At 52.5% G+C, this 22,838-nt stretch overlaps 2 protein-coding genes across 2 annotated transcripts; one reads left to right on the top strand and one right to left on the bottom strand.

Annotated features, from left to right (window-relative positions):
- The first annotated feature begins 565 nt into the window (after window positions 1-565).
- LOC131216114 (dmX-like protein 1) lies at window positions 566-19,173 on the top strand. The gene is made up of 21 exons (XM_058210529.1): window positions 566-652; window positions 2,061-2,278; window positions 2,352-2,494; window positions 2,559-2,765; window positions 2,836-5,239; window positions 5,282-5,561; window positions 5,619-7,286; window positions 8,322-8,408; window positions 9,515-9,634; window positions 9,706-11,539; window positions 11,618-13,420; window positions 13,494-13,610; window positions 13,678-13,905; window positions 13,987-14,275; window positions 14,341-14,440; window positions 15,524-15,793; window positions 15,853-15,922; window positions 15,992-16,066; window positions 16,145-16,278; window positions 16,350-16,433; window positions 16,513-19,173. Exons 1-21 carry the CDS (start codon window positions 566-568, stop codon window positions 16,711-16,713), a joined length of 10,419 nt encoding a protein of 3,472 aa, XP_058066512.1. The 3' UTR covers window positions 16,714-19,173.
- LOC131205537 (RNA cytidine acetyltransferase) lies at window positions 19,122-22,677 on the bottom strand. Its single transcript, XM_058197667.1, has 6 exons — window positions 22,475-22,677; window positions 21,308-22,409; window positions 20,721-21,242; window positions 20,137-20,656; window positions 19,514-20,069; window positions 19,122-19,425 (listed from the first exon to the last, which is right to left on the bottom strand). The coding sequence occupies exons 1-6, from the start codon at window positions 22,675-22,677 to the stop codon at window positions 19,308-19,310; spliced, it is 3,021 nt and encodes a 1,006-aa protein (XP_058053650.1). The 3' UTR covers window positions 19,122-19,307.
- Between the last annotated feature and the right edge of the window lie 161 nt (window positions 22,678-22,838).

Genomic DNA, 22,838 nt, shown 5'->3' with positions numbered 1-22,838 from the left:
ACAGAAGACAGAATACTTCTGATTAGGTTAACTTCCGACGATGAAGTGTCATTTAACAACGCTTCGTTTGACAGATGTCATATTTGGCGAGCTTAGGCTGCGTACACACTTCGAGTTTGGGCTGCGCTACAGGAGATCTTCAATTGGTTACTTGTTTCAAACAGTAGATCGTTAAAGGGTCCCAGCAAAAGTGGTACTTTCCCCACTGTTGTACTATTGAAAGCGGTAATTCACTTTGAAAAGTGAAACTCGCCCGGTTTCGCCTTCGCGCCATTCGTCCTGTCAATTGGTTCGCCATTCGAAAAGAGAAGTACGGAGAGAAAATAGGAGTACAGAGATCGGGAACGCTGAGAATTAGAGTCCGGGAACGCAGAAGAAGGCTGAGAACTGTCAAATAAGTGTCAAGTGTCAATGTGTGAAAAACTGAAAAATCACGCACGAATCCTGTGAATTGTTTTTCTAGTGATTCGCGCAACGAACGATGCCCTTGCGGGCGAACGAACGCGGTTGGTGAAGCTATGCACCATTCTCGTTGATAGAAAGTGTGTCGAAACCAAAGAGCGAAATGAATTGTCATCAGATCCTGAGTGGTGCCTGCAATGCTGGCGATCGGTGTTTTGCTGTTGGATCCGTCGAGGGAGTCCCATTCACCGTACGTGCCCCGCACCGTGCCCTCACCCCCTGCACCCTGTCGCTAGTGCTCTCTGTGCTCCGTCCGTGAATCCCACGGACTTCCCGCAGCGATTGGCCCCACCGTGGAGAGGCTGATAAGATGTCTCCCTAGGTGGCTAGCACTTGGACCTCATCCAACGGCGCTGACCCAAACAATGGCTGCGCTAAAAAGCAAAACGAAATTGCAAAACTAACCGCAGGCCAGATACCTTGGGGAGCCTGTCCATGCAAATACGTAACCCGCTTATCGCTTCTGGGGGGCGATGATAAACCCCCGATTGTAGTGTGAAGGGGTTCCTATTCCTTTTACTCTTTCGCTCTATAAATCTCGTCCGAAGGCTGGATTTGAGCATTCGAGGAAATCAGCTGAGCATTCGAGGATATCCTTCCCACAGTGGGAAAGGGGGGCATTTATGGTGAAAATAGCACCGTCCACGGTTTGTGGTCGAAAAAATGGAAAACGGTGACGTTTGATAGTCACTTGACTGATAATTTTTCACTCTCTCGTTCTCGCTTTGGCGCTCTCAATCGATACGGTCGGTCTCTCCCGTGCGCTCTCTCTCTCTCACTCACTCTGTCGCGATTCTTCATCGATACATATGCTACAAACGCATACGCGCGCGCGCGCCCAACCACAGACCTCCCCCGTGTACCCCTCGGCACGACCCTCACACGGCAATCACCTTCTCTAAGAGCCTCTTGCAACATACTCGCGCAATCCATCAACCGAACAGTGGCGATGGTGGGGTGGCGACTAGACGGTGAACCAAATTAATATGCATAAAGATATTAATCATGCAAGGGCCCAGAGTTAGCAGTTGGCTGCTGGTTTACTGGACACCTTCTCGATCTAGTGACCAATGCCGAAAGTGGAGCCCACAAACGACGACGACAACGACCGCAAAAACAAGGATCACTAAGAGCGAGCGAACGAGAGGATGCGAGAGAAAGAGAGAGAGAGTGTGCTGAGTGATAAAAAAGAAAAACAACAGCACCGCACGTGAATCATTTGTGTTGTTTGTGTACATCCCCCCCCCCCCCCCCCTCTCTCTCTCTCTCTCTCTTCGTCGGTCCATTCCGGCGTCCGTGCGTGCGCGTGTGTGAGCGGATACTGCTGATAACTGGCTCTCGCGATCGATCGAACGGCCACCATGGCCACCGGCGGCTGGCTCCTGGGATCTCTCGGTGTTTGCGCATCTTGTTGGCGCGGTGTTGCCAGTCCGTTGTTTTGTGGCTGTTTGTTTAAGCACTTGGCGCAGGGTCAAAGAAGACGAAAAACAAGCGCGCGAAGAAACGGGGCCTCATTGAGGTCGCCGTTGTTTGGCCTTGTTTTGCCGATTTTTGTTTCTCAGTTTTTCGCTAATTGTCCATCTTGCTTCTCGCTTCAGGCATACGCGGCCGGTTGCAATATTGTCGTGCTAGCGAGCAACTTCGAGCGTGTGCAAATCATCCCCGGCGCGGTACACAACTATATCCGTATATCGGCCCTAGACACGAGCACCGACACGGGCAAGATAGCGGCCGCGTACGAGGACAAGGTGTGCATCTTCGAACCGACGCCCCTCATCCACACCGACCGCTCGTCTACGCACGGCTTGGAGTACAAGTAAGGTTGAGCGATCGAAGTGACCTTTGCCGCCACGTTCACGATTTGCGTGCGTTTTTGTTCCGTTTTGCAGATGGGTACAGACAGGTAGTTTGCAGGCCGCGTCCCACATTAGCTCGCTCTCGTGGAACCTCGAAGGAACGCGGCTGCTGACGGGTGGTACAGTATTACAACTTTGGCACGAGCGGCTCTCGAAGGATGAGGATGAACCGACCTGTAAGTGTCGTGCTTGGCGAGCAGAACCAGGGAGATCGCTTACAGCGGCTTACACTCTTTCCAGCGGTCAAGTTTGAAATTGGCGGATCGGAACGGGACCCGAAAACGCCCACCGGAGAGGAGGAATCGGATAGCAGTTCCTGGGACTGTGTGTGGAAGTGTCACACCGCCACTCCCGTACACCATATGGCGTTTAGTCCGGATGGTACACTGTTCGCCACCTCCGGCAAAAGTGACCGGTTGGTGAAGGTCTGGTACGAGAACAAGCACAGTAAGTAGACTGGCGTATCCACCGTCTTGGCTAGAACCAACCCACTGACCACTGCTCGCTTCTGTTGCAGTTCTGTTTCCGAACAAAAGCTTCGATCAGACACAGTCACAAAGCAGCTTTATCGGGGCACCGGAAGTGAGCTATGGGTTCGTGTACGTGGCCCATCCGCGTGCCGTGACGCACATCTCGTGGCGCAAAACGAGTAAGTACATGCCGAAGGGATCGGTCTCGAACATGCTGGTCACATCCTGTCTGGACAACATCTGCCGTATCTGGGTCGAGACGGTGCTGCCGGACGATGGGCTGGTGAACATGAACCAGTTCGATCCGCTCGCGTCCCAAAATCCAAAGTTTCGTACCCATCGCCACAAGCATCGCTTTATGCAGCGCCTGAAGCACATGAAAACGTGTTTCCACATCCGCCGGCATGCGAAGCACGGTGGTGGCGGAGGGCCAGCAAACGGATTGAACGGCATGGGAGCCGGATTCGGTGGGCCCGGTGCCAGTAGCTGCTCGGTGACGGGATTCGGTAACGCCCCGATACCGACGCTGCCGTCCACGTACAGTGTGCACGATTTTCACTCGTACGGCTACCATGGAACGGGAATGACGCCCGGGTTGCACTTTCATCTGGCCGCTTCGATCAACGCCGAAACGGACATCCCGCTCGTGCCGTCCATGCACACGACCGATCCGGCCACGCAACCCAACTTTATCCTGCACTGGTTGAACAACAAGGAAATGCACTTCACGCCTCAGGCGGAGGGCATTCTGCAGGAGATCACCCGCAAGGTGATCGAAAAGGAGGATCAACAGCACCACCAGCAACAACAGAATGTGTCCGCTAGCAACAGTGAGGGCGGTGTGGAGCCGGCTGGTGGCGGAACCGGTATGCTGCTGGAGGAGGGAGCAAATAATGAGCACGATCGTCGAACTGTTGCCGGTAAGCACCAGCTGCGCAGTGCCCTCTCGCAGGAGGAAAGCAATAGCAACAGTGAGGACGGTCAACACCCGGGAGGGCAGAACCGTTCGCACTCGATCGGTGCCGGTTCGCTAGCGGGTGGTCTTTCGAACACGACATCCATCAATTCGCTGGCGAACGACGGCCATCATCATAACCATCTACACGTGACGGACTCGCTGGACATGAAGATCGAGTGTTTGCTGCGCGACTGGCACCACAGCCCGGATCTGCTGTTCTCGATCCACCCGATTGACGGGAGCTACCTGATCTGGGTGGTCGAATGGCTAGACGAGTATCACCCTGGTTCGTTCCGCCAGGCACAAGTGTCTTTCTCGACGCGTATCCCATCGGCGTTTCCACTCGGTGACGCAATGTCCATGTCAACGACCGTGGCGCTCTACAATACGGGCGGGAATCTTGGCTTTCGCGATATGATTATGCGCGGACCGAAATCGTCGAGTTGTGGAAACGGTGGTACGAGTGCCTGCCAGCAGCAGCAATTGGATGTGATCAGTGACGTTGGCATTACGTCGCTCCCGAGTGTGCTGGAGGAGAATGAAGCCGACGAAGGTACGGCGGCCACTGGTGGAGAGCCGGGCGGTGATGCGGAAGGAGAAGAGGGAACGGGTCCGATGGCCGAAAATGGCGCTGGTGGCGAGAGGGACGCAGCAGGCGGAGATCCGCTGGAACAGATGGACATACTGACCGCACCTCCGTCACCCACCATTTCCATGGTTACGAAGCACTCGAACGGAACGCTAAACCTCTGGCAGTTGACGTTCGCCGATCGTAGTAAGTTTTCGCAAGTGCTTAGCATTGGCCACGCATCGCGCGCTTCCGGGCACCGGTTTCGCGTGAACGACATCACTTGCCACCCGGTGTTGCCGCTTCTGTTGACCACCTCGCATCACAACATCCCCGACATTCCATCACCGAGCAAATCGTCGGCTGCCCCGGGACGACCGAAGGATGTGTTCGTACCGTCCGGTTTCTGCTCGGAGTTGATTCTGTGGCGTGTGGATGCCGTCGGTCCGCTCTCGCAGTCCGGCGGTGTCAGTGAGTTGGCACGCATCAATTCGCCGGAAATTTCCGCATTCAGCAACGTTGCCTGGATACCGACGCTGCTGCCCAGCACCACGCTTGGTCCGCTGAGCAACTCGCCCTCGGCCTGCTTCGTCGCGAGCGATGGCGAGTGTTTGCGCGTCTACCAAGCGGTGATCGATGCGCGCACCCTCCTGGCCGAAATATCCAGTTCCGAGCGTCGCTGCCGGCGCATGGACTCGCTCATGTCCCTGTCTACGGAGTCATCAGAAAGCCACGGCGGCATGCTTCTTCCACCGACGCTCCACGATCGCTTCAAGATCGTTTCGCAGCAGTCGACGGCCCGCCCCGGATGTATCATTCAGCTCGATGCGATCGACGATGCGACGCACGATTGGCAGAACACGCAGTTTCTGCACGTTTTCCAGGAGCAACTGATTACGGGCGAACGGATCGAGATCGTGGACCCGTTTGGCGGTGGTGCACACAATGGCACGGTGACCGCGATGAGCGTCGATCCGACTCTGGGCGATCCGATGAAACCAACGATCGGACTGATGGACGGTGGCATGGGTGCAATGGTGGATTTGCAGCGAAACGCACAGTTTGAACAACCATTTTACCTGGTGGTCCTGGAGCGCACCAACAACGGAACTACGCTGCACATGTGGCGCATTGTGATCGCTTCGCAGCCGGCCGCGGCTGATGATATGAGCAGCAGCATGATTTACGTCCCCGACAGCAATCTGGTGCAAGATTTGGATGATCCCGAAAACATACATCGTCCTTCGGTGGTGCTCGATGACACGGCGAGACCCGGTGCCGCTGGCCACCACCATCATCACCAGCGGGGAACGGCAACCGGTGGCGCGGAACATGCTTCACATGTCAACATCTCGACGACGAAAGTGTGCACTCAGGAACTTCCGCTCCCGGACGGTGTCGATGTGATACATGCGGCTCCAGCGGCCGGCCATCTCAGCTCGTCGTCCATCTATCCGGCCTGCTTTGCACCGTACATTATCGTGACAGCGTGCTCCGACTCAACCGTACGCTTCTGGAAGTGCAAAACCACGAATCGACGTGCCGGCGAGGAACCGACGGCAGCCACCCGGTACGAGTGGTGCGAGTGGGAAATGATCCGCAAGGATCAGGAATCGACCATCGACGTGAGTGGCCAGCTGCTCCACATCAGTGCCGCTTACTCGGGGCGTATTGCTTGCGCCTACAAGTACGGCAAATCGTTTACGCGCCCCACGAAGAGCAGCGATCCGGAGTCGCGGTTCGTCAATCTGAGCGTAGCGATCTACGAGTGCGAATCGACGGGAGGTAGCGAGTGGGTACTGGAGGATACGATCCACCTGAAGAACATTCACCTGCCGCGCATTCAGATGGATCACAACCTCGACCTCAGCTATCTGTACGATACGCGCACGCTCCAGAAGAAGCAACGGCTGAACCAGGTGCTCCAAACGCTGTCACACGACGATGGCCGCTCACCGCGCTCTGTCAACGGGGGCGATGTGACGCCGGATTCGCTGACGAAACCAACGTCAGGCCCACCGGGATTGTTGGCGGTGCCCAGTTTCAGCACGTTGCAGTCACTACGCAAGAGCATCACCGAGCACGGTAACACGTGTCCGATCACGCAGAAGCATCTGGTCCAGCTCGACTGGGTATCGAAGGAGGACGGTTCGCACATCCTCACGGTGGCCGTCGGTAGCAAGATACTGCTCTTCACGCCCGTGTGCAGCGATCTGGCGCAATCGAACATGAAGGCCATGAAGGAATCGCAGTCAACCAATCGGCCCCTGCTGCGTAAAGCAAGCTCGTTGGCACAGCCACATTTTAACGATGAAATTCGCTGGATGAAACTGCGTCAGATCGAGCTAACGACGGCCGACGGACTGCCGCCGCTACCGATGCAAATCTCCTGGGTGCGCGATGGCATCTTCGTGGCGGGGATGGACTCGGAAATGCACGTTTACTCGCAGTGGAAACCGCAGAGCACTAGCCTGTACAATGTGAGTCACGCACCGATGGTCGATATCGACGATCTGTACGATACGCGCAACCTGAAGGACGAGGACCTACGGTCGATGGCGCAGGACAGCACCCAGCGCCGGTTGGCGAACGTTTCCTCGATGCCCGTCCTGTCGCGTGTCAGCTCCATCAACCTCAACCAGCTAATGGCAAGCGAGGCACAGAAGAAAAAGAAACCCCAGGGCGCTGCTAGCACGAGCCATCTGGCAACCGTTACGGCGGCCACTGCGGAGCAGCCACAGTCGTCGTCATCTTCCGGTGGTCACGACTACATGACGGACTATGGGCTGTTTGAGGCGTCTCGTATCGCGTGCCCAGTGCTACCGCAGTACCATCCGAAGCAGCTGATGGAGCTGCTCAACTCGGGCAAGATTCGCTGGGTGAAGGCCATCCTGGCGCACCTGGTGCGGTGCATCAGTGGCTCGTACACGGTGCGCGGTTGTGGCGGGGACGAAGAAAGCCTCAACCGTCAGGTATGTTTATCCGGCCCACGAACCGAACCCACGACCCACGACGTCCTTCCTGCGCTCCTCTTCCCGATGGTGATCCTTCTCCCGAAATGGGGCCGATCGTGGTCTGACGACGATCAGCTTTTCTTTAGACACCCTCCCCGTTACATTTAACCGATCAAATCAACCGCATCCGCGTCCGTCCGTCCGTCTAGCGGTCTAAAACGCACGCAGTACCGTAGCACCGCACCGGAACAACATTGTGTGTGATTTGTGTTTGTGTGTGTCCCCGTGGTCGTGTCTCTCCGTAACGCTAATATTGATATTCTGTTGCTAATCGTTCATTAGTGTGTCACACTTGTGGCTCCTGCGTTATCATCTTTATCATATCAGTTCATATCAGCCATGATTTCAGCGCGCACAATCCGTACGTAGGCCGCTGAGTTTCATCATCTTGCATTCATCTTTCTTCATTTGTCATCCTTGTGGCGTGTATAAGAAAATCCCTCAAAGCGGCAAGTGGCAAATCATCATTGAAGTAGCGGTGCAATAACGGATTGGGATTATAGAACTTACTATCGATTCAAAATGTTTCAAGAAAGGGATTCCCTATACACGCAGACGCGCGAAAGTTGCGAGTAAACTGTTGTGATGAGTTCTTTAGTGCTTACCTTTACATATTTGCTTCTCTTCTTCTGCTGTCGGTCGTTGGCTCTGCTCTGACTGTGCCTCTGCAACCATAAATTGGAACCCGCAAATTACGTCTACTTGCTTCGTCGGAGTGGCATGAACTTCATTGGCTCAACTCATCCTTTCTAGGGGCTGACTACGGTCCTGATTAGAGCGACACGGCTCGGCGGCTCGGAATGTTACCGGACACTGTCCCTATCTCTTTGTCAATCATCTCATATTATTTTTCTTCTAGATGCACTTTCACAATTTCCCATTTTCTTTTCTCGCTCTCTTCCTCGCTTTCTGTCCCTCTGGCTCTCTTCCTGTCTCTCTATCTTATCCACTTTCCATTATCTTTTCTTTATTTGTTTACATATGTGTTTCCAGCGTGGTTGGTCTCGATCTCGCACACTTTCCATTAGCTGCCCGGCAGGCACCGTTAGTCCTCTTGAACCAAGGGGATCGACGACACAGGTGCGATTTTTTCACAATTATTTATCCGCTAAAAATGCTGCTCCCCCATTTACACCTCTTCTTCTTCGCGGCTCCAATGTTTTTTGATATAAATATTTGCTGCCTTCAATTTTGTACGATTTGCTTCGTTTTATTTTCCACATTCTCCCCTTGATGCTTTCCGTTTTTGATGTCGTAATAGTTTTGCTTCAAACACTTCGATGTTTCGATGTTCACACGGCATATTGGGCCATATTGTGGATGTTTTTTTTCGATTAGGATTGACACCTGCTCAGTCCCTTCAAGCCTGAGAAGCTTTAGCCACAACCAAACCGATCTTATTGCGATGCGTTTCTCGAATTAAAAAGGCCACCGGAACACCGGGTGGTTTGTTAAATCCCTTAACGATGGAATAACGATCCCTTAAAATAGCTCGTTTAAAATGGTACCACCTAAAAGATGACATATTTTGTGTCGTTCGTTCTCCTGTTGGACTTCTAAGATCGGATCTGTTGATCCCTTTTGGGTTGTAATTTTGTTCTCGATGTTACTAAACAAGACACCGATTAACACTTTCGATTATCAAGATTATGTAATATTGTAGTATGTGTTTCTACTTCTTCTATTGCCTAAACTTTGAACCATGTGTTTCCATAACGTGTACTATATTTTCCCGTATTTTATTTTGGACTAACAACGTCGCAACTTCCTTTTCCCATTAAACTATACGATGTGTAGTTTCACTTTTCACGCTCGTCACCCACCACGATGCAGTAGCATTGTGTTTTCTGTATTAATCTCTCTGTTCCACCTTCTATCTGCTGTGCACTTGGTTTAATTGGTTTCACATATGCACTTTCTGCAAAGCCCCAATATCACTACTGTTGTTGCTGTGGTGTGGAGACCATGGAACGTGACCGTGAAAGATAAACGTGTCACGCACTTTTTGGCGTTACATCAAACAAAAGTAGTAGTAGTAGTAGTAGTACTGGTAGTTGTAGCGTGTTGAGCAGCACGGTAGTAGCGGTTAACACAGATGTACGTAATGGAGCAGAAAGATTGTACTTTACTAATGTGTTTCATGAAAATTTAAACCCCGTTGAACCCCCAAAAACCGACCATAACAGATTCCGGAGGAGCTGACGCTGGACTACGCGGAAATAACGTCAATCCCGCCGCTACCGCTGTGGACCTTGCTGGCAGCGGACAAAGAGTCCCGGGGAAGCAATCTGCAACAGAGCGACGAAGTGAAGGTAGGTGTTGATTGTCGCCAACGAGAGCCCCGCCATTAATTGGGTTGTACGCACCCCTCTTTTAGGACTACAATGAGCTGTTTGAGAGCAACATTGCGGACGAATCGTTGGACGATTTGCTGGACGACGAGAGCGGTGGCGGTGGTGAGGTGAACCGGCACACCGATCGCCGTTCGTCGCTCCCGGAGAAGCACTATCTGTCGCACTTTGGGCCACGTCAGGGTCAGCTGCTGTCGCGTCTGCTCACGCACACCCACCTTCCGGGGCTATCGTCCCTGGACCAGATGCATCTGCTCGCGCTCGCCGATACCGTGTCGACGTGCAATATCGATTTTGCCGAGCGTTTCGCGATCGATGCCGCCAAAACGGCCATCGCGAAGGAGAACCTAACGGGGGTGCCGAACACGGAGAGCGTGTCTACCGATTCGCTCGACGACTGTGGCTTGCGGTTCCTGTTGGCCATGAAGCACTACAACTACCTGCTACGCTGCCTGCCCATCTCGCAGCGGCAATCGTTCCAACGGCAGGGCGTCGGTACGGGTAACATCGTCTGGGCATTCCACTCGGAGAGCGAGGAGGAGCTGCTCAACCTGATCCCGTCCTACGTGAAGGGTCAACCGAAGTGGCACGTGCTGAAGGAGCTCGGCGTTGGTTGGTGGTTGCGCAACAACAGTCGCCTGCGGCAGTGCATCGAGCGGCTAGCGAAGGCTTCCTTCCAGGCGAACCAAGACCCGCTCGATGCGGCCATCTACTACATGGCGATGAAGAAAAAGTCCGTTGTGTGGGGACTGTACCGGTCGAAGCGTGACGAAAAGATGACCGCGTTCTTTGCGAACAACTTTGCCGAGGATCGGTGGCGTAAGGCGGCACTCAAGAATGCGTTCGCGCTGCTCGGCAAGCAGCGTTTCGAGCACGCCGTGGCCTTCTTCCTGTTGGCCAACTCGCTCAACGATGCGCTCGAGGTGTGCCTAACGAAGCTGGAGGACTTGCAGCTCGCGCTCGTCATCACCCGACTGTACGAGGGCGAGCACGATGCCACGCCTCCCAGCTTCAAGCGCTTGCTGTACGAGGAGGTACTGGGCTGCGATAAGAACGGTGAAAATCAGGACCTCTGCCGGGCCCACCCGGACCCCTTCCTGCGCTCGATGGCACTCTGGATACTGAAGGACTACAGCGGCAGTCTGAGCACGCTGCTCGACAATCAGATCGGCAGCATGCACCCACTGTTTGACGACGAACGAGCCGTGCTCGGCGGTGGCTCCCATCACGATCCGAGCCATTCGACGAACCCGAACGTGTTCAACTTCTACGTGTACCTCCGTACGCACCCGCTCCTAATCCGCCAGCACATTGCCCTGTCGGCGCAGGACAAAAAGCGGGCCCAGGTGGTTATTGCTGGCTTCAGTTACGGTGGCGGCAGTGGGGCCGATGCTAGTGGAACTGCTGCCGGGGCTGGCACCACGGACAAACAGATTCAGCTGGAAGATTCTATTACGCCGCTCGAGCGACAGCTTTACTTTACGACCGCACACGCACACTTCAAAGCCGGCTGCCCGGCGTTGGCGCTGGAGGTGTTGAGCAAACTGCCGACGAAGGTGATCGAGCAGGAGGCGAACAGTAATGTGCAGAGTCCGGGCGCAGGGGGTGGTCCGGTCAGTGGTGGGGGACCGTCGATGGACATCAAGGACCAGAGTACACTGATCGCAACGGGCATACTGGACTGGAGCAAGAGCACGACGGGCGGGGACAGTGGCCGTGAGACGGCCAATTCTTTCGATTGGGGCGCAAGCAGCACCAGCACGGCCATGGACTGGGGTGCCCCCGCTTCCGGGGGAGCGATGAATGGTGACGATGAGTTCAAAATCGTCTGGGATGACGACGGTGCTGGTGGTGCGGATGGTAGCAGCGACGACGATGATGGTGGCATTCAAATCAAGAGCAGTGCCAACTGTGAACCCAACGACGATGAACCGGCAGAGGAGGGTGGTGCCGAAGCCGATGCCACTCCAGGCGGCAGCTTGGACATTATGGCGCAGCAGCTAAAGTTTATCGCCTGCTTGAAGATCCTGATGGAGGAGCTGTCGACACTGGCGACTGGATTCGAGGTGGACGGTGGTCAGTTACGCTATCAGCTGTACGTGTGGCTTGAGCGCGAGGTTGAAGCGCTGAAGCAGCTGTGCAATTACAGCACGGGCGATTCGGAGAACACGGCGATCGAAGACACGACGGCCACGGATCCACCGTTCGACCGAGACACGCCGGTGCTGGCAAACAAGTTCCCGCACGACAAGCCGACCCTGCACGAGATCCTCATTCAGGAGAAGCAAGACTTTGAGGCCAAGGTACAGCGGGCGGCTCGGCGCAAGCGGTGGTTGAAAGCGAACGAAACACTGCTCCGCACGCTGCTCAGTTACTGTTCGCTGCACGGGGCCAGCGGCGGTGGGTTGGCCTCGGTGCGGATGGAACTGGTGCTGTTATTGCAGGAGCTGCAGCAGGAGAAAACTCAACAGCAGCTGCTGTCTCCGCTGCCGTTCCCCACCACTTTGCCACTGTTGAGTGCTTGCGTGGCCGGCAACAAGACGGTGATTGCGGATCCGCTCCGGTATCTGCAGTCGCACACGCACGATATGCTGCAGACGATGGTCAGCATGCGCATGCCGCCGCACATGAACCGTGCCTACAGCTTTCCGAGCGGTATCTTCGTCCTGCGCGATCTGGCCGTAGCGCTGTCGGCCTGCATCTACCAGTCGCTGTGCGATTCCGACACGTTCAGCGTGAAGCAATCGGCGGCGGGTGCAGACGGATCGGGTAGTCAGGGTTGCCACAGTCCGGGCATGGAGACGATCGCCAAACTGAATGCCAGCTGCCAGAGCACGCATCTCATGGCGAACGCGGCCGCCCATCAGCGGCGCCGCAAGTACTCGACCGATGAGCCGCTGTCCGTCAGTACACCGCCGTCCAAGTGGCCCGGTGTGACGAACCTGCGGGCACTGTTGGCACGCGAAAAGGACGAAGATACCCCGCGGCTGAACGTGCTGCTGTGCGAGTCGTTTGTGGCCGCGTATATGGCACTGTTTGTGTACGCGCTGACCACGTGCGACAGTCACATCCTGTACCGGTTGGCGGGTCAGAACTTTTCCGATGGCTCATGGTCGACCCTGTTCGGTGGCGGAGTAAAGAAGCTGCTCCGCAAAGCTACATCGCACGCACAGGCGGCCCAGGCCGTCCAGGCGCAGCTGCAGCAGGAAAGCCTCGACGGTGCCGGAGCACCCGGGAGTGATTCCGGGACGAGCACCGGGGGCAGCACTACGACGGACGGGAGCGTGTGGGGCGCCGTCACGTCGCTCACGAAGCAACGGGTCAAGCTGAATATGAAACTCCTCGGGCACTTTGCCGGGCCGCAGGGGGCATCGAGCATGAAGGAAGACAAACCGACGTACCGGGAGCAGTTTGTGCCGCCCGAGATGTCGATGGTTTCGTACTTCCTTACCAAGCCGATCCCGCGCGGCATCGGCATGGACGAGGAGGAGTACGATTCGGCCGATTCGGCCGTCTCCGACCTGGACGAGGACGAGGACGACGAGGACGTGTTCAACGATCCGCTCAATAACGACCCGAAGGCATCGCAGGTGTCGGCCGCGGTGCGGAAACATCGGCTGGAGAACAACGAGCACTCCAACCCGCACTCGTACTCGTGGAGCATCATGCGGTACGCGCTGATACGCGTCGCCCAGAGTCAGCTGCAGTCGTTCATTGCCGTGGCCGGCATCGAAATGCAAGGTATGGCAAACGTTGCCAGCGCATCCGTTTTTTTTTCCTTTTTTACCTTCATCCATTTAATTCTCGCTTCCAGAGCTTCCGGTGTGCAGTCCGCTGGTGCACGGTATACTGCGGTCACTGTCCGCTTGGCAGGACCTGCTGAAAGATGAGCTGGAAAACCGTGGACCAGCGTCGGTCGATTACATTCCGGGTAAGTGGCAACCGTTCGAATCGATCGAGCATGATACTGATTCCATTCTCGCTCCGCCCATTTCTAGGCTGCTTCGTGGAATCGGAAGCTAAGGGCCCCGCCATACACAAGTACCGGTCGTTGCTGGAACGCTCCAACACGCCGTTCAGTCCCTGTCTATCGGCTGCGGCCCCTGCCAAACGGCTGTGGAACTATCTCGTGCGCATCGAATCGGTGCAAGATATCTTCATCCGTGCCGTTTTTGGCAAGAAGAAATCATCGTCGGCCAGCAACGCGTACGATCTCTCGTCCGGCGGTGGTGGTTCCATCTCGGCTTCGGTGGTCGATGCGGCTGGTGGCACACCGATCGGTCACGACAACAATGGCGGTGGTGCAGGAAACGGCGGCGGTAGTGCTATGCATCAGCAGAACTACAACATTCCAGAACCGGTGCGAATCATCCACAAGGACCAGGAGCAGATATCGGCGTTCTGCTTGAACATGGTCAACCCCGGGCTGCTCGCGCTGGCCACACCGCGTGAGGTACAGGAGATGGACATTTCGCTGCTGCTCGAGTCACCGAACTGGATGGAGGACGAATGCGAGATGGACATCATGAACCTGTCGCGTGACATCGAATCCTTGCCGTCGAGCAGCTTCCTCGTCATACAGACCGCCACGGATAAGTAAGTGCTTGCGGGGTGCCAACAAAACGGACCTACTCATAACGATACGGTTCTATCATTGACAGGCATCTGTTGAACCATAATATTAGCAGTGCCCAAAATTACGGTGCACCATCTAGTCCTCAACCCGGAATTGCTGGACAATCAGGCCGTGGCGCTTCAGTGGTACGTAGAAACTCCCAAAGTGTCCTTTTCCTGGTCGCCCGTTAGAATGTGCCATAGTGCTCCACAGGTTTCACTAACGCTTCATGTTTGTTTCGGGTTCCATTTGGGAAAGGCAATCTGTACAAAGAACACGGGCTCTGGGTATTGTAAGGCTTCCTGTGATTAGTTTCAATGCTGATTATGGTTACTTTAAACACGCGACACGCGACCACACTGCAGAAAGGTCTTCAGCGTCACAGTAAGCTGTGACTTCACAAAACACAAATCAAAATGGGCGCCGCTCTGTTCTTCATTTCAAAGTTTACCTCCGAAAATAGCAACCATTTCCATTATAGTTCGTATTGCTAATGAATATCAACTTTAACATGACTGACTCGAAAGCCCATTTTAAACCGAATTCCCATTTCTTTCTCTTTCTTTCTCTGCAACGTGCGCTGTTCTGTACTAACCGGGGGAACTGTGCTGTGCCTACAATCATGTCCCTCTCTTGTTTCGCTGTTGTGTTGTGCGTTAAATGTGTTCGTAAATCATTCGAAAACAAAACCATCATTCCATCACATCCACTGCGGCGCAACGTATTAAAATTCGGCTTTCGAGCAGATTAAAGGCGCCACTTTCCCCGGCAGCCAGTGCCCACGGTTCTGTAAGCTGGTTATCGATCGTTCCAAACATTTGCTGAAACCGGTACTTTTCGGAAATATTTCATGATCGTTTCAATTTTGCACCCGTTATTGATAGTTTTGCTGATCCTGAGCTCATTTATTTATTACGTTCGTTCGTTGAAATCAAAATATCTCTTCTGTTATAATATTGTATTTCACCCAAAGGACTGTTACGCCATTTGCTTTTATGTATAGTTCTGTAAAAAAATGTACGTTATAAACTGTTTAAGAATTTACGATAGTTTTAGTACAAGTTCCGTTCAGCACATTTTGCAAACTTAACCGTCATCGATATTTGCTGTAATTTAGTTAGACTTATCCGTTCCGCATCTTTTGCACGGCGTTTGCTAACTGTCGAAACCGTTTAACGAAACATTAATGGTGTACTTTCCTTCTCTCAACCCCCTCGAAACGCAAAAAGGTGCTCAAGCATAAGGTGGACAACATCAAGCGCATGAGCGCGCACCCGTTGATGCCCCTGTACCTTACCGGCGGCCAGGACGGTTCGGTGCAGATGTGGGAATGGGGCCACCAGCAGGTCGTCTGCACGCCCCGCTCGCCGGGGACGTTTGCGAAGGTAACGCGATGCCGGTTCTCGCAGCACGGTAACAAGTTTGGCATCGCCGATGGTGACGGTAACCTAAGCCTCTGGCAGGTGGGACTGGCCAGCCAAAGTAATCGTCCATTTTTCGTAAGTCGCCAACCGCTCGTCGAATTTACCGAATTCTAATTTTTGTTTTTCATTCGCAGACTTATCAATGCCATAATAAAGGAATTACAGATTTCGTGTTTCTCGGTTCGTGCAGTTTGGTGGCAACGGGTAAGTTATGGCCCTTGCGCTGTAATCGATGCAACGTAATTTTATCGTCTTGTCTTCCCCACAAAACAGCTGGCCACAGCTCGGAGAGCAAAAATGTAGCCATTTGGGATACGTTATTGCCACAGAAAAAGGCTCTAGTGTCCGGTAAGTGACTGCCGTGTAGAGTGGAGCGCCCTTTTTCGAGACATGATCTTGCTATTGTTATACTTTTCCTACACTCAGCCTTCACCTGTCACGATCAGGGTGCCTCTAGTCTAGCGTACGCACCGCAGCACCAGCTGCTCATTTCGGCCGGCAAGAAGGGTGACGTAAACATCTTCGATGTACGCCAACGGGTCCTGCGCCACCGGTTCCAGGTCTGCGCTTATCTACGCTCGATCTGGTACACCATTTTAATCCGGAACATCTTTTCGCTCGCATTTTTCAGGCTCACGAACATCCGATCAAGTGCTTAGCCATTGACCCGAACGAGGAACATTTTGTGACTGGCTCCGCGGACGGTGACATTAAGGTAACGCCGATAGCCGGTCGATGCGAAAGAAAGGATCGTTTGTATTGCTCTTTCCGTTTTGATTCAACCCTCCATTCAGGTGTGGGGCCTAACCGTACACACGCAGCTGTACAGCTTCATGGGCGATCACGCAAGAAGTAGCTTCTTCAAGCACATTGGACAGGGAGTGACGCAGCTGCAGATCGATCAGGGTGGCCGCCTGTTCTCTTGCGGGGCGGATGGTTCAATGAAGGTTCGCCAGCTGCCTGACCGTGAATCGATCATACACTCGCTGTACTAGAGCGGCACACAACGGCTGCATGGATGGTTATTGAATGGACTGAACACTAATGGAACGCAACAAAAGGTACCGTACCTAGCAGAGCCTAGCTTAAACCTATCGTTAACCCGTATAGAACTCCAATCTATCAACTCAAGCAAATACATATACATATACGTTGACAAAAGTGGGATCGTGGAACAGCGGTAGGAACCGATTTGCTACCAAATGCGTGCGTGCTACTCTCGGTTTAACTCGGTTTTTGGAAGCTTTTAACCAATTACACACTTCACCAAAAAGATCAGTCTACGGTAATATCCGGCCTGTTTAACTTGTTCCGCTCTAACGATTCGCTTGTTTCGTTTGGCGTTTGTTTCCATTAAGTATAGCGCGTTGAAATTACATGTTTGGCCGTGGGTCCGTGGGCAAAAAACAGATGGCAGCATGGCAAAGCATGTGACTGAGGCTGGATGACTATAAGCAAAAGATACTATATATACATATATATATATATATATATATATATATATACAACACGACGATTGATGGTGGGAGTAATCGCAACCGACGAATGAGGCGGACGGAAGGTGAAGCAGTATATTAAATTTACACCTAAACTCATCGCAGACAATACCCGTATTGATGCTTAACGATAAGATTGTAATGTTATACCAAAAAAACGGCTAAACACGGGAGAACAGTGGGCCGCTAAAGGAGAGCAGAAACGCAACAGGCAGGCAACCCATTTCCTCCGACAGCTGAACGACTACATGTGATTGGCCAAGATAAACGCAATGCGTGTAGACCGATTCAATCGACCATCGGAAAGGGACAACGTTGGACACAGCACTGCGAACTCCAAGCGGACGTTGGACGACAATGAATAAGACCTAGAGTCACTATTATGCTATTTATATAGGACACTGTTACGTGAGACGGAACCGTGAAGTTGAGGAATTAAGTAGAGAGCAACACAGCTAGCAAGCAAATATGCAAGGGTATGTATAAAGTATTAGGCTAATTAGTTAGCACCAATATTCGACCGGAGCGTCGCGTATTATTCAAATACATTTCTTACGTCCTCCCGATAGGCTTTTCCAAGAGACTTTCCGCTTGTTCCGTTGCGCTTCATGCCCTAGATTAACACACCCTCTGCACTCTACCACTGACCAGGGTTTCATGGGGGGCGCTATTAGAATCTATTTAATCAAAAGAAGCAAGCAAGCAATCATTAGTGGCTCAGCGCAACCCATTCCTGACTCTGTTATTCCACGCACAATTGTTTACTGTTACACTTTCCATCTTATTCAGTTCTTTCGAGCGATTAGCTAACAACAATCCTGAGGCCTCTCTTGGTTTCTATCCAATTCCGCGGTCGCGGGCCCGTGGTTGATGTGAGGTAAACGAAAACGTAACAAAAACGTATGTATTACTGCAATCCAACTTTGAAACGATTGAATGTTCTAATGATGAGATAATAACAAAACCCTACACGGCGCATCAACTCGTAATCACACACTCTACAGGACGCATACGCAAAACGTGCCACATCAGAGTGGTTTCTTGTTAACTAACAAAACCTACTGTTATCTTTAGCCTAACATAAGCAACCAACCCCTAGTATCTGTAGCTGGAAAATGACCTGGGCACTCGCGGGCAATAATGTGTTGAGAGGAACGCGTTGTAAGCATACAATAAACGAAATATACACACAATACAGACACAAGATCTATTTAAAAGGGATGAATCAATCAACCTATAGCGGAAACTGTGGAAAAACGGCCAACCATTAGTATTGACAGGCGAGTTCGGAAACAAGTTCGTACGAAGGAGTTATAAGCATATACAACACACACCCACACACTACAATGCAATGTAGGTTTTAAAGAGGTATTAAAAGCCCGTGCCCCCTTCTTGTTGTTGTTAACTGATGTGTAAGATATGAAGCAAACGAAACGAAACGAAACGCAAACAAAGCTCTGGTATTCCTGATTTTTGCCTTGTCAATCCGTCTGTTCCGTCTGGTTTTATGGCAATCCTGCTGGGCCTCTTTCTTTCCACCCAGCAGTAGCACCGATTAGTAAACGTTGTCCATTTTCAATTGGTTCTAGTGGTAGTTACAACGAGTTTAGCTGCTATTGTTTATTGCTTTTACAGTGCCTAGCTTGTGGCAGACAAATGAAGCGTTGTTGAGTTTCGATATCAATACCTTGTACCCCTATTATTCCACCACCTGGAAGCTTCTAATCTGTCTCAAGGTTTTTCTTCACGGAACTTTACGCGCGCAGTTCTTTTGACCTCAAGAAGGACTTGGCTATTAGTGTGAAGGCGTTCGTTAGGCGACAGAGCTAAGAAAGCTTTTGCTGGTTTTTCGTAGTTGTACGTATGTATGAAAAAGAAATGTTTTCCCATTTGTTTATTTTAGATCACCATGTTTTAGTTTTTTGAATTTATTTATTTACCAATAAATGTTCATCGTTATCACAATGGTGATAGGTTTTACTTTGATTTATTTTCTGCGAGAAATCTAAGCAAATAACAAGTGTACCTCGTTCTGTATTAATTGAAACTGCTATAGAGTAGTAGCGGCACGGTTTAGCTTCTGCTCCCCATTTTTACGCTTTGTTTTTATGAAACTTTTGTTTTTTGCCAAACTTTGCCTTTTTCTTCTGAAACCCATTGCCGCCGGCCGCCATCGGTAAATCGTCTTCTTCGTTGAGCCGCTTCTCTCCACTGGAACATGGAAACAAGAGGGAAACACATTAACGCACCGTGCAACACCGTTCGCCTACAGAGCTCCCGGGAAGGTTGTCACGCGTACCTTTTGATGGAGACGATGGAAGACTTCGTTTTGGATAGTACGCTGTTCCACTCCTCGTCCGTGCCCTTGATGGCGTACTCGGCTAGATCTAGTTTCTTCAGCTTGGCCAATTCCTTCTTCTGCTGCTTCTCCAGCCGCTTTACGTCGTCCGCCAGCTCCTCGTTCAGCGTTAGAGGCAACGGCACCAACCTATCGCCCACATCAAGGTCGCTTTCCTTCACCATCGTTCCCTCGATCGTGCGCTCCATCACCTGGGTCAGGTGAGTGGTCAGCTTTTTGATGCAATCGTAAAACTTGGCCAACACCTGGTTGGGCGGCATACGGAACTCCTCCATCAGGTTGTCGATCGTTTTGTTCTGCAACCCACAGCCGAGCAGGATTGCTTTCTGCAACGATTCGATGTGTACTCCGGCCATTTTGCCTTGGAAGTAGAGCGACGCTAGATCGTTGGTCAAATCCATGATTAGCCTGTACTCGACCTGGTTGCTGACGTAGCTTTCGAGGCGCTGAATGTCGTGCGGCAAAAACACTTCATCGATCGTCGATTGGCGCAACTCTGTGGGGGGCGGGAGGGAAGTTACTAATATTAGATCCGACGGATGGATCGGACCATCAAACCATACCTTTGGCTTCCACGTTAACTGCTTTGTTTTCGAGTAGCGACAGTGCCAGGCCGGTCGTGAAGCGACTAAATGCTTTTCCCAGCAACTTCAAGATGCGCCGCCGAAAGTCAACAAAGTACTGTCGCAACCAGTCTTGCGTTTCGAGCCGCTCGATACTCGGACTGATCGGGCACAGCATAATGCACGAATGTTCGCCCGTCAGTTCGTTCTCCTTCTGGCTCAGGTAGACGGGGACAAATTTTTGACTCTTCCAAAAGCGCAACAACTCCGTCGTCAGCCCGTACGACGTGCCGAGATAGTCGAGTGGTTCCGGCCGCCGCTCGGCAAGCCGCTTCAGCAGCGTGGGAATCTTTTTCCGCGGTGCTATAACCTCCTTCAGCAGATCAACCTCTTCGTCGTCGATCGTTTCGATTCCGCGATCATCATCGTCGTAACTGTTCCCATTATCATCCATCAACGACATGAACTTGCCTTCGTAGTACGTTTTCAGCTGCTTCAAAGCCCTTTTACCGTAGCCCATCTGTGGATGGGGGAGATGCACATGTTAGATAGTAGTTTTCGGAGCACAATTCTTAATTCCTTACCCGCTGATAGTTCGGATGCGTGGCGATGCGTACAATGCGCGCCCCAGAAAGCTTCGGAAACTCACGGTCGCCATACTGTTCGGCCATGTTCCATGGGATCAAATCGCCAGCCCCCTTCATACCTCGCACGAGCGAGTTTTGGATAGATTGCGATGAAATCTGTCCCTCGAGGCACACCTGAATCACGACCAGTATCTCCGGCAGCTGGTCCTTCTTGGTGATCGGTCCGAGCAGACAGAACAGATGGTGCGCCGGAGCATCACTCATCATCTGAAGATCGTTTGGACTGTTTTTGTAGTGCGACGAAACGCAGATTGATACGATGCGCTGCAGGAAGGCCTCGGCGGCACGGTGATAGGAAAACAGGGCATCCCGATCGATGTAGTACAGTTCGCAGGCATCAGGTGGTGGACAACCGGAACTCAGGTTCGCCACGACCGTGGCATCGAGACAGAGCAACGACGTTAGCCACGATTCCACCGCATCTCCCGGGCTGTAACGGATCGATTCTTCCAACTTAATCTGTGGGGTAGAGTTATGGTCGGGTGAAAAAGGTTTTCAACTGCAAAACAGGTGAATACACTTACCGGTGGCGGAGCGGCATTATCTTTCTGCAGCTGCGACAGTAGTTTCAAGCTGAGCGATCGTCCCGTTCCTTCATACCCGTTAATGGTGGATGCCATAAACACAAGGTAAGACCCGAGCATCGCCTTCACCATCGGTAGCGGAATGGCGGCCGCTTCATCGATTATTAACAGATCGGCCGCATTCAACAGATGAGCATCGGTCGGCGAAATGTACTGCACGGTTTGACGGCTGTTGCGCGTAATGTTGATGCGTATGATCGCCTTATTGAAGTCCGGATTCGTCGAGCGGATGATCGTATAATCTGTGTGCTCCTGATACTCAAGAACGTCGAAGCCCTTCAGTATGAACTCGAACAGGGTGATTAGATTCTCGGGCGACGGTGATGTGACGTACACGTTCACGTACCCGAACGCGATGGAGCCGGCGATGGCCAGACCCATTGCAGCCGACTTTCCGCGGCCACGGCCAGCCGTAAGAGAAGTGGGCGGTTTGAGCTGCTTCTCAGCCAGTGCGTCGATAAACTGTGCGACGGCTTTTGCTTGATCGTACGTTCGGCACAGGTTCACCAACGGGCCGGCCGGCGGAGTGTCGGCCAGGCTTTCCTTCAGCTCGGCTAACTGTTCACTCTGCTCACCGGCACCGATCGTCGAAACGTCGATCGGTTTGACATCGGCGGTGCGCGACGAAAGCGGCAGCACCGTTAGATCATCGTTCACCAGCAAACAGCGGGAGCAGTCGGCCAGCGAAAGGATGAGTCGCTCGTTGAAGCGACACGTCACGTTCTGGTGCGCCTCGGTGCGGTAGCGCTTGTGCACATCCATACTCATCGTGTAGAGTTGCTTCAGAGAGGAAATCGTTTTGAGCAGCAAAATGATCAATCCACCACCTTCGACCGTTTCGATCGTACGGGCCAAAAGATTCGGCGTTAGTGCCTCAAAGTCCTGCAGCACGCAAACACCGTACGTTTTACCGAGAATCGTGTGCGTGTCCTTGTAGTAACGGCCGTGGATTGTGGTAGCCACGCGGAACGCATCAAACAGATCCGATTCGTTGATATCGATCTTGCCGGATTGGATCTTCTTGGCGCGTTTTTTACCGTGGCTGAAAGACAAACGAATCAGTTATGCACTCTTCGCGAGCCTACATCTTCGCTGGCTTGGAATTACTTGGAAATGGCTTCATCTTTCGTTTTGTAACACCACAGCACCGTCGGTCTTGCTTTTACAGATGCCTTCGTCAGGATGTCGTAGAGGATCGGTACCTGATCGCGACCCTTATCCCCAACCACGACAAACATCGTCCGATGACCCAGCTTCACACCATTCTCTATCATCACCCGAATGCGATTGTCGATCTTTTTCTTCACCATTTTGGCTGCTATTTAATTCACCGTACGATGTAGAAATAAAGATAATTCCGGTCACACGATTTCTGCTCGACCGCGCGGCTTCACGTGGGAATTCAAAACAAATGCGGTTTTCCATTTTGACAGCTGGTTCACAGGGTGCCACAAAAACAGTCAGTGTTTAC

The sequence above is a fragment of the Anopheles bellator genome, chromosome 1, assembly GCF_943735745.2.
Source record: "Anopheles bellator chromosome 1, idAnoBellAS_SP24_06.2, whole genome shotgun sequence".
NCBI classification, from domain to species: domain Eukaryota; kingdom Metazoa; phylum Arthropoda; class Insecta; order Diptera; family Culicidae; genus Anopheles; species Anopheles bellator.
This window is presented reverse-complemented; position numbering and strand designations above follow the sequence as displayed.

Excerpts from the sequence above, each read along its gene's own strand:
- LOC131216114 (XM_058210529.1), top strand. The coding sequence starts at position 566 with ATGAATTGTCATCAGATCCTGAGTGGTGCCTGCAATGCTGGCGATCGG. Across the intron at positions 8,409-9,514 it reads CAAGGGGATCGACGACACAG|ATTCCGGAGGAGCTGACGCT; the intron begins GTGCGATTTTTT and ends CGACCATAACAG. Across the intron at positions 9,635-9,705 it reads ATCTGCAACAGAGCGACGAA|GACTACAATGAGCTGTTTGA; the intron begins GTGAAGGTAGGT and ends CCCCTCTTTTAG.
- LOC131205537 (XM_058197667.1), bottom strand. The coding sequence starts at position 22,677 with ATGGTGAAGAAAAAGATCGACAATCGCATTCGGGTGATGATAGAGAAT. Across the intron at positions 22,410-22,474 it reads AAAGATGAAGCCATTTCCAA|CCACGGTAAAAAACGCGCCA; the intron begins GTAATTCCAAGC and ends TTTGTCTTTCAG. Across the intron at positions 20,070-20,136 it reads AGTTAACGTGGAAGCCAAAG|AGTTGCGCCAATCGACGATC; the intron begins GTATGGTTTGAT and ends CGCCCCCCACAG.